Below are 21,983 nucleotides of genomic sequence, written 5' to 3'. Positions count from 1 at the left end.
TGTAATTTAATTTTTGTATTTGAAGAAAAAAAAATTGGTCATCTATAATAAGTTTTACAAGAATATTAGTGAAACATAAATAAATTTGACCATCAAAATAATAAATCTAAATTAGTCATTGAAACAAAAAAAAAGTCAAAAAAATATGTTTGAGGAAGATTAAATATACCCGTATGGGATTATAGTTTTTTTTTTAAAAATAATAATAAAAAATTAAACTAATTTTTTTTTTCATTTCCGTTAGAGGGAAAGGGTATATGTGAGCCATTTGTATATATGAGCCACTTTCATAACGAGGGGTATATCAGCTCTAAATGACAAAGTTGAGGGGTATATTAGACCCTTTTCCCTATCTAAAATAATAATAATAACCACCAGCATGTTTTCCAGTAGCTAAATCAGTCTATGAATACCTTTGATAAATTACAATAACAGTGAAGCCATGCAATACAAAATTGTAGTTGAAAAAAATGAAATGGTGAACAATATTAACTTGATCTTGTACTAAATGAGAAAAGAATGAAATTTATACATACATAGGTAAAGGCCAATTTCTACTTGTCATTTTCCAGATCCTTGGCCGTTTGTGTGACGAGGTGATTGTCGACTTCTTGGAGATTGTCTGTGACGATGAGATGAAGAATGCTCGGATTTGCTTTTCGATTCTTTTGGATTCTCCTTGATGGCTTCGATCTGTTCCAACACGTTCGTTACTTCTTTCATTGAAGGTCGATTCTTTGGGTCTCCCTCTAGACATTCTAGAGTAATCTGAGCAGCAAGTGTTGCTGCTTTTGAAGAATATTGGCCTTCCATTCGAGCATCCATAATGGACTTCAGCTTCCTTTTGTTAGACAGCATCGGTTTCACCCAGTCCACCAATTTCTCTTGTCCGTTTGGTCTTTTCGTGTCGAGTGCTCGTAAACCAGTCAGCAACTCAAGCACAACGACTCCAAATCCGTACACGTCACTTTTTACATATAGATGACCTGTTAACATGACAAAACAATCCCCATTAACATATATATTCTCCCTCGGTTTCATTTTATATGGTACTGTACTCTATTTCTGTTACTAGTTGTTGTTTCTTGTACTTCGACTCTCATATTACTTTGTTTCTGCTACTATCTGTTATTTCTTATACTTCCATTACTTCTTTTACTAAACTGGTTTGGACTGTTTTTTCTTGAGTCGAGGGTCTATCGAAAACAACCTCTCTACCTCTTAGGTAGGGGTAAGGTCTGGGTAAACTCTACTCTCCTCAGACCCCACTTAATTGTTGGAACGAATAAAAAGGGAAAGAGCGTCGGAACAAAAGGAGTAATACTGCAAATGCTTTCCGGTGTTTCTACAGGAGTTAGTTCCCAACTCTTAATGTAACTATACTTGCAAGTGGATACTATAGCAGATTGGTCAGACTTGAAAAAAACTATTGTTGTTCAATTTACGATTCAATAAGGTCTGCATACACACTACCTTCCCCAGACCACACTTGTGGGATTATGTTCAACGGGTTTATTCACGAATCACTTGTGAAAAAAGGGAAACAAAAAACGGAAGGCAATAAACAACAGAGAAGCTAGTGTGCTAATTTGTTGACATATAGAAACAATCAGTTGTTAGAATATCTTTAGATTTATGATCCTGACCTGAAAGTAGACGACGAATCTAACAAACAGAGGAACTTCATCAACCAACTAATCCATAAAACACTATGGTCATTGCTCTGATTACGCCCCAAAGCAACGTTTGATCAAGGCCAGAGCTAACCGTTCAACTTAGCACCATAATTCAGAACCATTTTGGCTTTAAATAGCTTGCAGTTTTTTCTCACAACTCCACATGGAGATTTTAGATTAGACACATATATAATAAAGGCTCAAGAAAGTGCTCACCAGTTTCAACATATTCTGGAGCAGCATAACCATATGTGCCCATAACACGAGTAGTTACGTGTGAGTCACTACCGGAAGGCCCCAGTTTAGCTAAGCCAAAATCTGATATTTTTGCATTGTAATTCTACAAAGCAAAAGGTGCAAAGCAGGAAGTGTTTCAACGAATGGCCAAATAATGATGCATAACAAAGTTGAGAGAAACAAATGAAAAAGAAACATTTCACGGAAAATTGTCATAACATGAAACTAGAAGCAGAGATGATATTCATGATATACATCAGAACTTGTAAACGGCAGCATGGTGCACTAAAGCTCCCGTTATGCACAGGTCCGAGGAAGGGCCGGACCACAACGGTCTATTGTACGCAGCCTTACCCTGCATTTCTCCAAGAGGCTATTTCCACGGCTTGAACCCGTGACCTCATGTTCACACATGGCAACAACTTTACCGGTTACTTCTACATCAGTACTTATAAATGTTCAAATGCATGAGTAACACAATACGTAACTCGCTAACCAAATAAAATGACAAGGAAGCAGACCTTACCCCATCAAGCAGTATGTTTGAGGCTTTGAAGTCTCTGTAAATGACTTTCTTTTCTGAAGTATGTAAGAACGCTAAGCCCCGTGCTGCTCCTATGGCAATTTTGAGCCGCAGGTCCCAAGAAAGCGGTTCAATAGCAGCACTCCCTACAAAGCAGACAAGCTGAAGGTCAGCACACCATATAATTATTCGAGCTTTGGTCTTATTGAATTTCTAACACCAACTTCTTACTTCTGAATAGATGGTTTTCCAAACTCCCCTTGGGCATAAATTCGTAAACGAGTAACAGTTCCTTGTCCTCATGACAATATCCCAGTAGTTTAACAAGGTTAGGATGTGAAAGCCTTCCTAAAAAGTTCACTTCTGACTGCATTTTTCAGCGATACGGATTATGAGCATTATATAAAGACTCTAACTGGAAAGCATAGATCACAATAACTGGCAACATAAAGATTGCTAAAACAAAAAAAAGACGGAAAATATCACATGGATATTCCTACAACAAATCATAACTATACAAACTGAAATTTTTGGGGAAAAAATCGTAGCAGCAAAGAACATAGCAGACAAAGCAAAACATGATCTAGCTTGAAATTTATCTCCATAACTCCATCCAATTGGAATCACTTTTGTAAAACAGATTGTTTTTTTGTTTCTGAAGCTGGACGCGAAGAGCCTGTAAGATAGAGAAGTTGTTTTTGATCGACCCTCAGCTCGAGTAAGCAAATACAAGAAAGATAAATTTGCTCAAATTTAAAGAGAAATCAGTTGTCTGTGAACTAGCAAATCCAACATTTAAGTTTCTAACTTGACATTATGCAAATTAAGCAACCGAAATCCAAACAGTATCGATTCTAGAAGAAAATTCGTATAATGTATTACATATATGTACAAAACCATTCACTTAGACTATACACATCTTACTATTTTCTTAGTTATTTCAATTGCATCAAGCAAGTATAGTAGGCATCCTAGTTTCTTTGATGGCCTTGCCTAACCAACAACTAGTAGCGGAGCCAGAATTTTCACAGAAGGGGTTCAAAATATGAAGAAGTAAACACACTATGAAGCCGAATGGGGTTCAACATCTACTAGTGTAATTTTCCGCTAAAGGAGGGTCAAATGAACCCCCTCGCCCTACCTGGTCTTGCCCCCTGTCAACAACTACTCAAGACCATTACTCACTCACTCTACAAACCGTTAGCTCAACATTTGTGCATTTTAAAGCACTTTGAGTAAAAGGGAAAAGGCCAAAGTATTGGCTGCTTCGATAAAAAAAAAAAGAGTCGAAATTAGAGTAATTGTTTTATCATTGTATCAAAAATCTCAACTGTATACCTGCCACTCTTCAAATCCTTGAGTGCTCTCAGAGTTCAACTTCTTGATGGCAACAATCATTCCAGTGCCAGGTTTAGTCGGAGTAAGCGTCTTCTCATCAACCCATCCTTTATACACGGTCCCAAAACCGCCAATCCCCAAAACTGAGTCAGGCTTGAAATTCTTCGTGGACAACTTCAAATCAGAAAAACTATAAATCTTCAAATTTGGAATCGGCAATATCTCTCCGTTCAAACATGTATCTTCACTTGCAGCTGCTGAGAAATTACTACATCCAATACTGCCACTCGTGGCCGAATAGCCAACGCCATTGCTGTAGCTCTTTGATGTATCTGCACAAATACTAACAATCATGTAAATCTATAATTCGAATCTTCTCACTCTCAGCTAAGCATAAAATCCATAGTTTTTATGGCCATAATCTACCAAACTTCTCATTTCTACCACTAATGACATGTTCTCAAAGCCATACAAATGTGATATATACATATATTTAAGAATAAGACAACAAGTTCTAAGTTTGTTATGCGCCAAAAATGTATATACATATACACTATATGTTGAGGCCATCTGGCTCCATTATGTGTTTATTTTGATGTTCCTTAGTGAAAATCTTGACTCCATCATTGAACACCAACCACCGCCATATACAAAAACAAGAAAAAAGGGGAAATTCCGAAAGTACTCAGAATAGAAACTAAGCACTAACAGAACTAAGACGTCCAACAAATTATAAAATTCAAGAATTAGTTACTAGCTCTGTTCATTACATTCTTTCCTTCTTAGTAGTTAGTATGTTCCAAAAAAAAAGATTCCACCTTTCTATATTGATGAACTTTAAACTTCTCATTTTACCATTAACAACATGCTCTCGTAACCGCATAAACACGATATATTAAAGACAACAAGTTCTAACTTTGTTATATGCCAAAAATCTGTTCTTTTAACTCTGTCCACAATCAAACACACCACCAGTAACACCAACCTTCGCCTGCTGTCCAAAAAAAGGGGTGATTGTTGCTAGTGAGATTCGAACACATGAGCACTTAAGGCTCTTTTCAGGGCATCTAAAACCACTGGGCTACAACACCTTGTTCTGTTCAGAATGTCCAAAATATGTTATTTAAGCATTTTGTGTATCATTTTACTTATATATACGGTATTATTTTCTGATGACTATAGGGTAGCTACGCCCCTGCTCTTGCTTATTCGTGTGCTTACTTCTTTATAATCTGACTCCGCTCAGTAAAAATCCTGACTCTTTCATCCAACATCGCCTGTGGCGGCACCAAGTAGGTGAACCCTTTGGACGAAAATTTACGCTATTTATACACGATTAAAATTTCCTCTCTTTTTTAGCAACTATGTAATTCCAACTTTCCATACAGACATATATAACACCACAAGATTTAAAAATATTTCAGTACATTTAACATATCTTTAATTTAATGTCTATTGTCAAGTCAAAACAGGACAAACAGATGCATAATTTGTGCATAAAAAGCAAGAAGAAACAAAAAAGTACCTGGAGTAGATGGTCTAGCTGAGAAGCTAGGGTAAGTACTACTAGATTTAGAGTTAGAAAGCTTAGCTCCAAAACAATTCCCCATCAAAAATTCTACACTTTAAATTTTCCCTTTCACTTCAATATAAGTTGTAACATAATTCAATTGAAAAAAGTGTAAGAGTTCAAAGGAACAAAGAAAAAGGATGGAAATAGAGAGCAAGAAAAAAAGGATATTAATATTATCAATCAATGAAAGGGAAAAGGGTGACTTTTTCTTGGTGGAATTTTCCAAGAATTGATAGTATTAGAACAAGACATATTGTTTGGCCAAGTTTTTCTCTTTTGTTTTCCCACTTCGTGTTTGGTATCTGTTTTGAAGTTTAATTATTTTATATCCATACTCAAATTTAAAACATAAAAATTTCAACTATCCCACTATAACTCATATTGATATATTGTTTAGTGAGTTACGTAAGCCAAAGATGATCGGATACACACCTTTCGTCGAATTTCTGACTATTGATAAGTTGGCTCCTCCTTTTCCAATATGCGCCAAAAATATATTTTATGTTTTTCAGATTCGAATTTTTAAAAAGTTTCTTCACGTTCAAAAATCGATTATGTAAATAAGTAAATTATTTATAATTTGTTATCTACTTTAATAAATTGTAAAATCTTATGTTGGTTTCAAGTGATGTTGATGTGCATGACTAAAAAAAATATCATATATTATATGATTAATATATTTATATAAAACACTTGAGAACGTATAAAAAATAATTCAACATTTAAAAAAAATATCTAATAGTACAAATATTTTGTCTATATTTAAAGACTCAATTAAAATATAGAGAGAGAAAACAGGATACTGCAAACTGCAAGTTGAACAAAAGATATTTTTTTAAAATTTCAACAAAAGTTAGCAAAAATAATATTTATATAGCACTGAAAATAAAAGGGATGAAACTAGTGCGTGTGCCATTAATAATATAAAATACAATATTTTATAAAAGAAAATAATGAAAAAAGTACATTTCTTTGTTTATTTATTTATTTGTTTATATTTAAAAAATATTAAAATCAATAGTTCATCAGACTTTGTTTTATTCTCTCTTTATATAAGTTTCTAGAAGTAAAGTTATAAATCTAAATATATAATTTGAACTAAAGTTATTGAATTATGTCGAGTGATTAGAAATGAACAGATATTTACCACCACCATTTGTAAGGTCAATTGTCACATATGCAAACTATATTAATTCTTTTTTTTCTTCTTCTTCTTTTTGTTCCAATAATTATGTAGTATATATGTACATTCATCATTAATTAATTATTAAAATGGATGACTTCCTAGGTTTATATTTCTTGACTTATATCACTAAGAATTGGACCCCTTTTTTTCATTGACTTAATTTTTTTCAAAATAAATAAAATAAATTAATATAGGTGTGGAATGTGGACTTTTTTTATATATAAAAAAAGAATACAGCAGCTTTCGACGTCATTCAGTGTATATTCAATTAGGAAACAAAAAAGTGAAGAGTCAATTATTTCAACATTTGGCTAGTGTGTAAATGATTTACTTTTGTTAGCATGAAATGTTTTCATATCTATTTCGGATCTTGATTAATTTGAATTTGTATTGAGAAATTATTTTTGAGATAAAATATTTATTATTAAAAGTAATTATATATATCATATTATTAGGATTTTGAATTTGAAATTTTTGTATTGAAAATTTATCGAAAACAGACTGTCTCTATCTTATAAAGAAAATATTCATCATTACCAAGCAATTCCTGAAAAAGTGAGGTAAAGTAAATAATGTCATTTTTTCTTGTCACTATCTAATCATAGGTTGGTACTCGTTAATTTCTTTTGTTAGTTTATGAAGAAAATAACAATATTGACTACATTATAAAATTATTAAACTGCAAAAAAAATTGACTAATGTTCTTGGACAACATTATCACCTAATATGAATCATTCTTAATGGCCATTTTTGCATTTTCTAATACTCCTTTCATTTCAATTTAAATATTTTTTTTATAAATTTAATTAAAAAATTTATTACAACATTTTACGTGACATGTTTAAGATCTATAGATTTCCAAAGGATATTTTAGCAGTACAGATATCTTTAAATACTCGTTATGTAAAATAAGATATTCAAATTAAAAAAACAAAAGTACTAATTACTTTTTTAAACCAGATTAATCACCTAGTTGCATTGAAGATCACTGACCAAGGAATAAAACGCATTCATAGAATGCGATTTATGAATAAAATTTGAATTTTTCAAAGATATACAGTTCAAATATAAAATTTATGTCACGTATTCTAATAAATAATATTATATCTATTTAAGTCCATATTATTTGTTAGATTACATATAAATTCTCTTGATATAATCTTTTTTTTTGTTTCATACCAAACATACCTTTTTAAGTACGAAAAGGGGTCAAAATGCTCTCAATGGATAGTTTGGTTCAAAAAATGTTTTTATTGTTACTTAATGGGTCACAATGCCCTTTTCCTATTTTGTCCCAAATAGCTTCGTTTCTGATCCTCTCTCCTAGTAAAAACACACCTCCATTTTAACATCCTAATTTCCACTACTCTCATATTTTGGATGTGTGAGTTTTTGATCGTTCAACACTCTACCCCGTACAATATATTTCGTTTGACCATCATTTTGTAAAAAACCTTTAAGGTTTGATGACACATACTTATCACATAATTAGACACGAAAATCAAGCTTTCATCTATATGTTCTACTTCAATACGATGTGGAACATAAATATTATGATAACAAAAATATTATAACTATTACTCAATTGACCTTGGTTTTCAAAAGAAAAGTAATTTGCTTTACTCTTTTTTCTTTTTCAGATTGAAAATTATGATAACAGAAATATTATAACTATTACTCAATTGACTAACGTTTGTTGGTCCTCCATAAATTATGAACATGACTTTGAGCCATAGAATTGAGGAACTCAAGTTATAATAAACTTTTGTTTAATGGCAGATTTTGTAGTTGACATTTGAATTTTGAAAATTTGATCGTAAAATTTACTTCCATATTTGAATTATTTCTACTTTAGATAAAAAGTTTGAAATTTTATAAATTGAAGACTCCTCTTCTCATATCAGCACACACAATAACATTCACAAGATAGTCATTAAAGAATTTTATTTATGGGGATTGGAGAGATTATTCTTCCAATAGAGTTTATATTTTATTATTTTTTTAGTTTAGACCAAACCATATTAATAATATATTTTTAATATGTTTTTATTTATTATCTAATTTATCACCAACATGATTTATAATTATAAATTTGTGCATGACGCCCTGATTCTTTCGAACCCAACAAAACCACTGTCATTTTTCTTGTCAGTATTTATTTGTGTAAGTTGGTACACTTTATTTTATTTTGTTAGTTATGAAGAAAAACAACAATATTGACTACATTATAAAATTATTAAACTGCAAAAAAAAATTGACTAATGTTCTAGGATGATATTATCACCTACTATGAATTTTTCTGTATGCCCATTTTGCATTATTTTTTTTTAATACTTCTTCCATTTCAATGTAAGTATCTTGCTTTTTCTCGTTAGTATAATTAAAAAAAAAATATTTTTTATATATATTTAATAATTTATTAAATTTCAATATTCTACCTTACATGATATAAAGATTCAAAGGGCATAATTTTAGCACTATACACATCTTTAAATATTCCTTATTTTCATATGTCTTAACCTCGATAGATATGGATAGATTACTTGGTACATATTGTTGGTGGAAGATATTCTATAGAATTAGTAAGCGAAAATTGATAACCTAGTGATAAATATGCTTAATAAGAAAAGGTTTGGAGAAAAATAACAGTTTTAGCTAGCATTTGGCCGTAAATTTTTTTCAAGTAAAATGCATTACAAACATAATTTCAAATTTTGAAAAATTACAACTTCAAAAACTCATTTTTTTAAATCTTAAATTTCAACTTCAAAATTTAGGATGATTTGTTTATTATAACTTGAGTTGATTAATTCAATGGCTCAAAGTCAAGTAATCCTATGTCCATAACTTATGGAGGACCAACAAAGGTTTAGTCAATTGAGTAAAAATTATAGTATTTCTGTTATCAAAATTTTCAATCTTAAAAAGAAAAAGAGAAAAGTAGATTACTTTTTTGAAAATCAAGGTCAGTCAATCTTTCTTCTTATTGAAATTCTTGTGAGAAAAAAAGACTTTGCAAACAAAAAAATTAGCAAAAATTGAAAAAAAAAAACTTTTACAAAAAATAATAATTCACCACTTCTAACAAGATGACATGATTAATAAACTTTGAACTTGGATGAGAATAGTGAAAACGAGGATGTTATATGGGGCAGAGTGTTGATCGATCAAGAATTAACACGCTCAGGAGATGAAAATAGCGAAAATGAGGATATTGAAACTTTATAGGAACCCATAAACTTCAAATCACGAGAACTTTCGTCAAGCTTTCATGATATTGTTATATTTTTTTTATATAAATTCGGAATTGATATTCATGATACAAATTTATTATTTTTTGTAGATTAAAATTATTACACACAATTATTCCTTTATTTTTTGTAGTCTACGCATATGGTATAAACTTTTATATCTAAATATATCATATATTTTTATGATATAAATATAATTTATAAAGGATGTGTTTGGTATGAAGAAAAAAATATTATATGTAATCTAGTAAAACAATACAAATTACCCAAATATAGTATTGTATAATATTATATATCAGGATACATGACATAATATTTTACGTTGGAGCGTATATATTTGAAAATTTCAAACTTTGTTTATAAAACGCATATGCTGAATGCGCTTTATTTCTTATTGTGATTTTCAATGCATTTCCTTATTCCTTATTGTCCCTCTTAATAGCATTTATAGAACTACGCAATAGCATATATTCTTTCTCTATTAATATATACAAAAACTTCACTTTATTATATCTGGTGATTTTGTTAAGAATCAAATTGATTCTGTTTTCAGCAGATAAAATCACTACTTGTTAATAACTATAAGGTTTGTGTATATACTGTCCTTTTTTAATCTTATTTTATGGGACTATACTGAATATATAGTTGTTGCAATAAAGCAAAGTTGAAGAATGTAAAAAAAGGAAGAATTGAAGCCATAGTTTGGCGCTTTGGCCTTCAATATAATACACTTAAGGCTCGTTTAGTTAGGAATACGTTGTCCTGAGATTTTATTCCAATCAAATATGTAATAAACTCATTCTATATCATTTATCCCTCCTATCAAACAAGCCCTTAGTCGTTTGTTGGTTAGTTAAAGTTGTACATAATTTAATACCTACATAACTCACCTCTAAATCAGCTACTGATTCGAATAAGCCAATCTTGTGAGGTTTTAATGACACATATAGTCAAAAAGTGATGCCTTTTCCACTCAGATGTCTAAGAAAATTAACTTATAAGTAATTAATAAGTTCTACTTGCTACTCCATGTGTATGCCAAAGTTGTCAACAAATAATAATGTCATAGGAAGCTTCACCTTTTTTTTTAAAAGATTGTTATATATCTATATTATAATGTATCTTTTTTTCTTTGTAGAAGTTTGAAAAGTGAACCATAAATGTGTTTTACTCATCATGTTTCTTTGAAAACTTCATTTTTCTTTATTTCAAGCACACACTAACTAGGGAAATAAAGCACTTACTAGATTCTGATCGAGATCTCTGACTAAAGGTGAAGAAATTTACAACCATCTTACCATATCTCGCGATGCATTTCATCTGTGGATAGTTAAGACATCGCCTAAGGCCAACAAAGAAAGGAAAATCATACAGTAATGACACTAATCAAAGTAAATTAAGCAAAAACCAAAACTAAAGAAATAGCCAAGAGTGAGAACCAGAGACTATAAACCTGTTCATATCAATGTCTCGAAAACCATACTTACGGGGACATAAAATCATCATCATACAGTAATGACAGTAATCAGAGAAGACGATCTTTAACAAGTGCAAGACTAATCCACTATAGAAACAGGTGAATAAAACATGTGATGCTTAAAAATGCTCCATGCACATTGCAGAAGTATTTGGCATTAGTGTCGTGACCTTGACTCGGCTCGTTTAGCTTCATCTGGATGAGAAGGAAATAGTTCAATATACCTAGATCCAATCTTCATATTGTCCTTGCACATAGCTTTCTTGGCCTCTTCAGTCGAGGCAAATTCCACATAAGCCTCTCCAGTAGCTTTTCCATCAGAGCGGTATGCAATGTGTACCTTGTCAGGTTTAACATTAAATTCCTCACCAAAAAACCTGCCAATATCTGTTTTTCTAACACTGTATGAGAGACCTCGCAATTTCAATATCTCAGAGTACTCCATATCATCTTTGTTCACAGACCTCTTTGGTCGAGATGGAGGGGGGGAACGATATTCATAATCCTTACCTCCTTCCTTCACCTCAGCAGCTACAGCTTGGTAATACTCTTCTTTCTTACAGCTGAAAACTTCCACATATCTCCTCCCCATGTTCTGTCTGTCCCTTTGAAGAGCATAATCAACTTGCATATGACCAGCAAAGACAACAAAAGCCTCCCCAATGAACCGTCCATCCTTGTTGACCAGGAAACTATCCACAATATCCAGGCCAGCAAAGAACTTGTAAATGTCAATTTCAGTGCAGTTGAACGGAAGACCCCTCAAACGAACAACAGGAAATCCAGAAGGCTGAAATCTGCTGCTGCCATAGCCATAAGGCTGGTGATAACTGCTTGCACCGCTGCTCACTGCGAAGTAGGGATTTGATTCCATCATTCTTGGTCTCTTTGAGCCGATCTCGTACCCGTCCGAAACCCCCCCGCTCCCCAACATTGCCCTTCAATTATAATACCCAAAAAGGAAAAAAATCCCCCACTCAACCTTGTTAATACAACCAAACCCAACCCATATGTTTCCTACAACCTAGTTTTCAATACCACTTATTCTATAACGAAATCACAACATTTCACATGCATCCCAAAAAATATAACAGCAAATTTACACATATTACATAATTAAAACAGAAATGAACATACTCCCTACATTCACTTTTTTTTTTTTTGATTTGCACCGGGTGTCCGAGTCTCTTTGAGCCCCGACTAATCCCGGGGGTGCACAGGCCCTCGGCAAGGAGTTTCCCGCAAGTGCACCACGGTTAATTCAGGTTTTACCCAGTCCGATGGCCCTCAGAAATTGTTTGCACCCAGTGGGTTTCGAACTTGAGACCTTGAAAGGGAGCAAACCCCAAGGCTCAAGTCAATTGCCAGCAGGCCAACCCCTGAGGGTTCTCCCTACATTCACTTTTACTTGTCCACTATTCCAAAAATAGAATTTTATAGGAAGAAAAGACAATTAATTTTTTTCATGTTTTACCCTTAGCATTAGTTACTTAATCCCAAAATCAGTTTTCAAAACCCAACACTAAACATCAAGTAATATGGGCATTATGGTAAAATCCTCATATATCAATCATTGTTTCGTAAGGAGATGTGCGAAGTCCAAAGTGGACAAGTAAAAGTGAATGGAGGGAGTAGAAAATAAGAGACATATTCTCGGGATTATGCCATGCCCAAAGCACAAACTTAAAAGAAAGAACACTTTTTCCAAGGAGATATTTTCAGTCCTTTTATAGTTCAAAATCTCTAGCGGCAGAAACAAATTCATCTAATAACGCACATAACCAGGTAACCACATTAAAAGACCATCATAGAACTAAAAACTCTTCCAGCTTTTCAGGCTGAAGGGGAAAATGTCCTAAAATCCTTTACACAGGAGAGAGTCTACCTATGCGACTATGTAGGTAACGAATATGGTATCTTAAAGACTTAACCTATCCATTGATCAGAAAATTTGCATTGGTACCAACCTCCTAAAAAACGTGATAACTATGTGAACTTAAAAGGTTAAGCATTTCACTTATGAGGTTCTTATGTTGAGAAAGAGAATCTCACTTTAAGAAATTGTTATTACTCTTAATAGCAACCCCTTAAAGGTGGGATAACTATGAGAACTGAACATCAAGTAATATGGGCATTATGGTAAAATCCTCATATATCAATCAGTGTTTCGTAGGGGGGGTGTGCAAAGTCCAAAGTGGACAAGTAAAAGTGAACGGGGGGTAGTAGTAAATAAGAGACATATTCTCAGGATTATGCCATGCCCAAAGCATAAACTTAAAAGAAAGAACAATTTTTCCAAGAAAGGAGATATTTTCAGTCCTTTTATAGTTCAAAATCTGAAACAAATTCATCCAAATAGCGCACATAACCAGGGTCCAGGCAACCACATTAAAAGACCATCATAGAACTAAAACTGTTCCAGCTTTCAGGCTGAAGGGGGAAATGTCCTAAAATCCTTTACACAGGAGAGAGTCTACCTATGCGACTATGTAGGTAACGAATATGGTATCTTAAAGACTTAAACTATCCAGTGATCAGAAAATTTGCATTGGTACCAACCTCCTAAAAAACGTGATAACTATGTGAACTTAAAAGGTCGAACATTTCACTTATGAGGTTCTTATGTTGAGAAAGAGAATCTCACTTTAAGAAATTGTTATTACTCTATCAGCAACCCCTTAAAGGTGGGATAACTATGAGAACTGAAAAAAAGTCGAAGATTTTGTTTTTACACTTCTTTGGTCGAAACAAAAAAAAGGAATCATACAAGGTATTATTTCATGAAGTAATATACAAAGCTCAAATGCCAGACATGAAAACATCTCAAGCTTCCCATTCCACCAGATAGAATTTCTTTTTTCTTTGGGGCGGAGGGGTTCGGTTACAGCCTTACAGGCAGGCTTAAATTCGGTCAATCAATTAACTCTCAAATCACAATTCCAAACTAGTAAGGATTGTTTATATGATCTTCTTCTTCCGGTCAATCAATTAACTCTCAAATCCCAATTCCAAACTAATTACTGTTGATGGTCTGATCTTCTTCTTCTTCTTTTTTATGCCCGAGAAATCCGTGTCGAGACAACTTTTTGGGCGGCCTACTGCAGTCTTTTATACTCTGGGATGATGCAAATCATCCTCCACACCCCACCCCCACCTCAACCCGCTTAAATATTGAACTTTAGTTTGCTTAGAGCTCAAACTTGTACCTTGGACACAAGTCCCTCAACTTTTCCAGTTGAGCTAACCCCTAACAAATATAATAAGAATAATTTGTCTTTAAAAGTTACTAAATTTGCCTAGTGCGGGTTACCTCTCCTATGTGGTTTGCGAGCTATTGCATAGGAGCGGGGGTTTTACTCTGTGTGCACCCAAAGGATAGTGGCCGCGGGTTTCCCTTGTCATCAAAAAAAAAAAGTTACTAAATTAATACTTTATTCTACAAAAGTGTAAACCAATAATGACCAAATCCAATATTTCGTTCTTAAATACTATGTTGCCAACTCTTCAAAAATGTCATTCTTCAATATATAACTCTTGTTCCTTTTGCTAGAAATTCTCCAAAAGTAGTGTACTTTGGGAAAATCCGACACGTGAGGATCAAAAGTGAAAATTCCGCACAACTTAGCTTAAATCAAGCTGTGGTCGAACAAATAATCGATCAATTCAGTAATCGCGCATCAAAATCAACAAAAAAATCAATTAAAACACATGAATTCGGGGAAATAAGGCGGAAAAACACATCAACAGAACAAAAGGCCCAATTCACCTCATCAACAAAGCATTAAATTTTATCAAACCAAAGGGAATTAGGTAAAGTTACCCTCTTGATCCGTACATAGCTCTGAAAATCTGAAAAATTCAATCAATTGGCTCGATTTGAAGCTTTGGTGAGGAACCCTAGAGTGCACCTTCAAAGGAAAAACTCAAGACAAATGAAAAGGACTGACCCAAGCTACGGGTCATAAACGAAGAAATTGTTAACCCGGTAAACTTAGCCCATGAAATTATAACTCGTCAATCCGGTTAGTTAGACGGATTATTGATTCGTTCATTTATGAGACCAATAGATTTCAGTCCATTAAAATTTGGATTGATACGTGATCCAAATTGATGATAATAATATTTTTACTCTCTTTTTAACTTGATTTTATTTTAACCCAAGTGATATTTGAACGAGATAATTAGGGTTGTGCAACAGTCATATTGGTTCGATTTTAAAGTTTATCGATTTATTTATCAGTTTGTAGATATGCTAAACCATTATAAAAGCATTAAGATATTAGCTTCCGTAATATGCTCGATTATCGATTTAACTGTTAAGATTTGAAAAAGTAACTTAGAAACAGTGACAAACCAAATGAATCATGCACATGAGTTGACAGAGTGAATCTTACTCAAAAGCAAACACTAGCACATTATGGAATAATCGAGAGTTTGAGATAGACAAAATAAAAGTATGAAACTAAATCCTAAGTCAAGAACTTTATATATCGAATGACATAAATATAATTCATTAATAAACTATCTAGTAACCGGTTAACCCATTTAAAAAAATCTCAAACCGTTAAGAATTAGTAACCCAATAATTAAATAAATCAAAACCGTTATCAAAACCGCTAAACAATATTTTTTTTCAATTTGAATTATCAGTTTCAGTTCGATTTTTGAACAATTCTACAATTCATAACATATATATTTATGCCACGATCCAAAGCACACCCTAGACGTGACATGACGTAATAACCCCGAGAGGCCCTACAAAGCCATTTGATACAACATAATATTAATAGATTAAAGTAGAAATTTAATTAAAAGTATCATATCATAGAAGAGTTTTAACATAAAAGCGGAAGTCTTATCATAATCTTGACAAGCCAATCTAATACATGTAAAAAGTTATTGGGACATAGCTCATACACCACGTACAACGTCTGAAAACAAAAGACATAAGAAAGCATAGTAAAGGTAACACGGTCCTCGGAACATGATGACTCACCAAGTTTTCAACAATCAATCAATCAACTAGCCACGAGCGGGAGGAGGAGAAGCATCAGACCCCACATTATTAAACAATGTAGACATAAGTTTGCATTAGTACATGAAATATACTAAGTATGGGAAAATGCATAAAAACATGAAACATGTGCATATGCGAATGTTAGAACATGATATGCATGACCAAACTAAATCATAGTAAAAGTCTTTACAAAAATCATAAGTCATAAACATGGTCAATGCATCTTAAAATATAATTAAAGCTTCATAAAGCCTTTGAAGTAACTTGGTTCATTTTATGGGATGTTGCTATTAGCCGATATAGACCACGTGAGTTATAACGTGGAATCCAATGTCTTGCTCCCATGCCAAAAAGAGATGTCCTACTTGCCAAGGTAAAGACCAAAATCTTCTAGCTTGAGTGATACCAATAGCTATGTCACTTGAGACAATCCTAAGGAAACACGTAGTTAGGGACAAAGAGTTTGCTACTAGAGAATTGGCCTCTACTAACGGCAATGTCCTCCCAGTATTAAGTGAAATTCCAACGGAATTAGTCATAAACATGTTCACATCATCATACTTGGAAAGACACTCTTAGGTTACCAATCCAATCTTACATTCATCATAAAGTAGCTCCTTGAATCATGAATCATGTATGTGTGAGAAAATCTTTCACCAAATCATGATTTCTTAGTATGTGAGAAAACCTTTCATAATTTCATTCATACTTTATCTTAAAGGCACCTTCTAGTCATGAAACATCAATTTCATAAAACAAGCATAAAATTTATAAATTATATTCATAACTTCATAAATTCATATCTTCATATATTCATAATCAAGTTCATGAATGATGTATTGGTCTATATGAACTCAATTGAAAACTACACAATTGAATCTAAACATGCATATGAAAATTGAAATTGAACAATTAACTCAAAATTCACTAAGAACCATGGAGATTGCATAAACCTTAATCAAATTAGGTAAACTAAATTTGGAAAATTGAGATCTTTTAGGACCCAATGAATCTATTGGTGAATTCCCACATATCTTGATAAACAAAGCTCAAAAGCAATGAAGAAAAATGAGACTTGAAACTTGAAACTCTAACTTTCTTCCTTGAGTTTGAGAGAGAATTGGAGTGGAAGAATTTGGATGAGAATTGAGGATTTGAGAGAATGAGAGTGTTAGGGTAGATTTGAGAGTTGAAAGATAGCTATATATCTTAAAATTAGGGTCAAAACTACATAGTATAGGTATTAAATGTATTAGAAAAAGACTCAAATACCTTTAAGAATTATCTATCTGTAACACCTCGGAAAACTAGTAAGTGAAACTAGAGTCGTTCGAGTGTGTTGTTGAGTTTGTTGTGGGATGTTATGTTGTAAAATGAGTTTTCGAGCTTAGGTTGAGAGGTTTAGGGGTTAAACGTCAAGGTACGACCCCCCAAGGACCAACCAAGGGTCCTTGAGGAGGACCCTAAAACCTAACCCCAAGGCTGCCCAATTGACAAAAAAACTATCAATATCCAAAAACCTACGGATGGGGACCTACACTCCATAGGTCCATCCACGCCCCTTGGAACTCATCCGTAGGTCAAAGCTCAAATTGTCAAGTTCCTGAACCAAACCACGGACGTGTAGTACGGGGTGTCACCCTACTCACGGTCCGTGGGTTGATGGGCGTGAGTCATGCCTGAAAAGCTGTTCAATTCGGCCAAGGTTAGGGGCAATGTGGTAAATTCCTTTTAAGGTTAGTTAAGTTAGGGGTCGATTTATTTTGATTAATTAGAGTTATTTAAGACTTTTTAAAGTATTAAACACCCTTTTTACAATTCATTATTCCCAAAACTCAAAAATAGAAACTACTTTCTCTCCAAATATTCTCTCTCTATAAACCACCATTGGAGAAGAAGAAGTCAAGGTTTGGAGCTCAAGATTTCATATTTCTCTTCAATTTCATGAAATCTTTTCAAGCAAGGTATGGTAGTCTTCATCCTTGGTTAAGTTCCATCCAAGGAGTTCCTTCAAAACTATATTTCTTAAAGTTGAAATTCTCCAAACCCGGCGCATGGATTCACTTTCAAAACGATTTCAAAGTGTTTATTATCTTATATTATGATCAATTTGATGAATTACTACTGTTTTTATGATGAATTACCTATGAATCCATGAATTTTCCTATTTTGTCAAATTGGATCTCAAAGTGTGGGTGATGATTGATGTGGGTGGATTGTGATCAAATTATGCATGTAGTAGTTAATCTAATTGAAATATGTGAATATTCATGTATAGAATAGTGATGAAAGAAGTGAATCATGAATTGTGATTTAGGGTTCTTGAAGGGCTATGAATGAAGAACCTATACATGACCATGAGAATTATGTATATGCTTTGTGATTTCAATGAAAGTAATGTGATCATGTCTAGAATGCAATTGTGTTATTACTGGAAGGTTATTCTCAATTTAGAACTTATGAATGATGATGATATATGTGAAAGGTTATTCTCACATACACACACTCATGAATGAATAATGAATGAAGTTTTTATTATTATGTTAATGATTATGTGTTGATTGAAAGGTTATTCTTAGTTGTACGCTAATGAGTGATAATGACATATTGTGAAAGGACTTTCTCATAGTATGGAAATTCTTAGTTGAAAAGCTATTCTCATCTTTGAATCTATGAGCTATCTAATGAATGAATGTTGGGTTTGAGATGGATACTCAACCGTGAGTTGAGGCGGGGTATCTAGTAGCAATCTCTTAATCCATAATAATGAACTAAAGTAATGAATGTCAAGTACTCCGTGGGGAATAATGCTAAGCACCAAGTAGATAGCGATATGAGATGAAAGCTCTCACGTGAGTTAATGCGGGGTTTCTAGTAGCATGGATGCTCATCCGTGAGTTGAGGCGGGGTATCTAGTAGCAATCTCCCTATCCCATAACTATGTGCCCACATATGTTTATAACTAGTGGATCCACATAAGCTAAATGTAATTGTCCTACCTTAGACAAGTAGGAATCCCTTATTCGGTGTAGGTAACATCGGGATTCCATGATTTGCTCACATGGTCTATGTCGATTAAGGCTTACCCTCACAAAGAATGATAATGAACTATGGCTTCTCAAGAATGCACTACTTAGTGTGGGTGGGGGTATGTGACTTCATCCATGCATTGCACAAGTAGGCTTTGAGAGTAGTCTTGGTGTGTTCCTTTATATATAATGTCTTATGATCAAGGATATGAGTTATGTACTATGGTTACTCAAGAAGTTCTATGAAGTGTGGGTGGTAGTATGAGATGCCATTCATGCATTGCATGAGTAGGCTTTGAGATGGCTATGGTGTGTTTCTCAATGTCATAATGTTAAGTGAAATGAATGTACTTATAATGAGGCTAAATGAGAATGTTGACTTAAATGCTTAATGTAATGATGCATGCTTTACTTGGTTTGTATTATGAGTTACTTTCCTTGTCATGACTAATGAAATATATATGTTCCTTATGCATGAGTATTGACTAAAGATGAATAGGACAAATGGTAAGTTCATCTAAGGTGGTCTTAAAGCAGTACTTAGTAGGAATAATAGTATGAGATGCTATTCTTACATTGTACAAATATAGCTTAGGGTTATCTAAGGTGATGGTCCTAATGTGATGTAATGACTTATATGTTGATTATGTTTGTATCTTATGTCTTTTATACTAAATTTCATGATATTTCTCAAAATTGGCATATAGCATGGTTTTTAACCAATGTCCTTTTTAAGCATGATTTTGGCATGGCAATCATACTTAGTACATTTTTGTGTGCTAACCCATATTTCTTCTATTTTTCTACAAAGTGTAGGTTCCGGCAATTAAGTTGATTTCTACTAGTTCAAGCTCGAGTTGACTATTCATCAAGTTGTGGTATGTCCTCATGGATCCGAGGACAAGTGCTTTATTGTCATTTCATTTCTTCATTGTACTAGACACTTATTAGACTTTATATTGTAAGGACCGTGACCCTAGTTTTGACTCAAGATGTTTTTAGGTGGCCATGTGAGACAAGTAGATTTCCGCTGTTTTAAATGATATTTTTCGATTGTATGGATTTAAAGAAAAGTTTTAAATTCCGCACTATTTCATATGTCTTATGTTATAAATGCTATGAGGCTCTTCAGAGTCTTTGTACTCCGTGTTACGTCCGGGGTATAGGCTCGGATCGTGACACTGTCGGAAGTGACATACGGTCCGTATAGAACTTTTAACGGTCCGTATTGGTCAACCGTATAACCAACTTTAGAAATCCAAACTTCATTCTATTCTCACGAGACCTTTTATACGGTCCATCATTCCATCTACGGTCCGTAGACCTCTTTCATAGAACCCAAGTTCAAGTCTAAAATTTTACCAAGTCAAAACCGTTTTTACGAAACCTTCCTACGACCTGTCATGTTCACTCGTAGGTCAAACTTCAGAAACTTGAATTTTGCAAAACTCATCTCAACTTCTACGACTCACCTTTTATAGTCCGTCGATGAGACTCGTTGATTACAGTACTAGTGCCGAAAACTGAATTTCCCCCTTTTAATCCAATTTTTCAATTTTTGAGGTGTTATACTTTATAGGAAAAATTACCTAACCATCCAACATTTCTTTTCATATTCTCTAAAATTTCCTACCATTTCAAAATATTACAAAAATCCCTCTTTTCCATGCATTACTCACAAGCCTTCCAACCCAACGATTTTTGTTGCTATTTTCACGCCTAAAATCACTCCCAAGTATTAGCAGTTACCTCTATAACTCATTTTTTTAATTTCAAATCTATTCTCTATCCAGTTTATTGATTTTAATTTCCTAAAGAGGTAGAGTTTTTTCTTCATCGATTTTAGAAAAAACAAGTAGGAACTAATTAAGTTTGTAATCTTGGATAAAGAGCATTCCTATCAAACGAGGTCCTATGTACGACATAAATTCAAATATAGTCAAGTATAGAAAACTTCAATTTGTTATTTTAGAAGAAAAAAAACGAATAGCATCTAATTAAGTTTGTAATCCTAAATAAGCCACGTTTCTCTACGAATGAAGTCCTATATACGACGTGAATTCAGATATAGTCAACGGTAGAAAACTTCAATTTTCAATTTTAGAAAAAAACACAAGTAACATCTAATTAAGTTTGTAATCTTGGTAGGGCGCGTTTTCCTTCATATGTGGTCCTATATACGACACAAATTCAGATAAAATCATTTGTAGAAAACTCCAATTTGCTATTTTAGAAAAAAACAAGTAGCAGTTAATTAAATTTGTAATCCTATGTATGGAGCATTTTCCTGCGAATGGGATCCGATATACGATACGAATTCAGATATAGTCAACTGTAGCAAACTCCAATTTGCTATTTTAGAAAAAAAACAAGTAGTAGCTAACTAAAGTTTGTAATCCTAAATAAAGAGAATTTCCTCTTAATGGAGTCCTATATGCGGCGGCGTGAGTTCAGATATAGTCGAACTTCAATGTAAATATCGAACACGATGAGGAGAATATAAAAAAAGTTTTTAATTTATTTTATTTTTATACAACATAGTAATTCCATTTATTTAGTCTAACTTTAAACGAAGGGGATCAAAAAAAAAAAAAACCCTAAAAAAGGAAAGAGGATATTTAATCTAATAAAATGACCAATTTACCCCTACACGCACTATCCACGTATCTCATTCCA

The 21,983-nt window shown here is 33.2% G+C and overlaps 2 protein-coding genes across 3 annotated transcripts; both read right to left on the bottom strand.

The window, feature by feature from the left end:
• Window positions 1–382: 382 nt before the first annotated feature.
• LOC102605154 (probable serine/threonine-protein kinase Cx32, chloroplastic) lies at window positions 383–5,514 on the bottom strand. Its single transcript, XM_006343271.2, has 6 exons — window positions 5,300–5,514; window positions 3,775–4,106; window positions 2,668–2,803; window positions 2,440–2,582; window positions 1,893–2,016; window positions 383–986 (listed from the first exon to the last, which is right to left on the bottom strand). Exons 1-6 carry the CDS (start codon window positions 5,382–5,384, stop codon window positions 562–564), a joined length of 1,245 nt encoding a protein of 414 aa, XP_006343333.1. The 5' UTR covers window positions 5,385–5,514; the 3' UTR covers window positions 383–561.
• A 5,702-nt stretch (window positions 5,515–11,216) lies between these two features.
• On the bottom strand, window positions 11,217–15,216 carry LOC102604361 (heterogeneous nuclear ribonucleoprotein H2). Of its 2 annotated transcripts, none has more exons than XM_006343268.2 (2): window positions 15,082–15,216; window positions 11,217–12,199 (listed from the first exon to the last, which is right to left on the bottom strand). In XM_006343268.2, the coding sequence occupies exons 1-2, from the start codon at window positions 15,096–15,098 to the stop codon at window positions 11,419–11,421; spliced, it is 798 nt and encodes a 265-aa protein (XP_006343330.1). In that variant the 5' UTR covers window positions 15,099–15,216; the 3' UTR covers window positions 11,217–11,418. The 2 variants fall into 2 exon arrangements, with proteins under 2 accessions (XP_006343330.1, XP_006343332.1); XM_006343270.2 differs by having other exon boundaries at window positions 11,217–12,110; window positions 15,082–15,164.
• Between the last annotated feature and the right edge of the window lie 6,767 nt (window positions 15,217–21,983).

This window comes from Solanum tuberosum, unplaced genomic scaffold (assembly GCF_000226075.1).
Source record: "Solanum tuberosum cultivar DM 1-3 516 R44 unplaced genomic scaffold, SolTub_3.0 scf00039, whole genome shotgun sequence".
In the NCBI taxonomy this organism is placed as follows: domain Eukaryota; kingdom Viridiplantae; phylum Streptophyta; class Magnoliopsida; order Solanales; family Solanaceae; genus Solanum; species Solanum tuberosum.
This window is presented reverse-complemented; position numbering and strand designations above follow the sequence as displayed.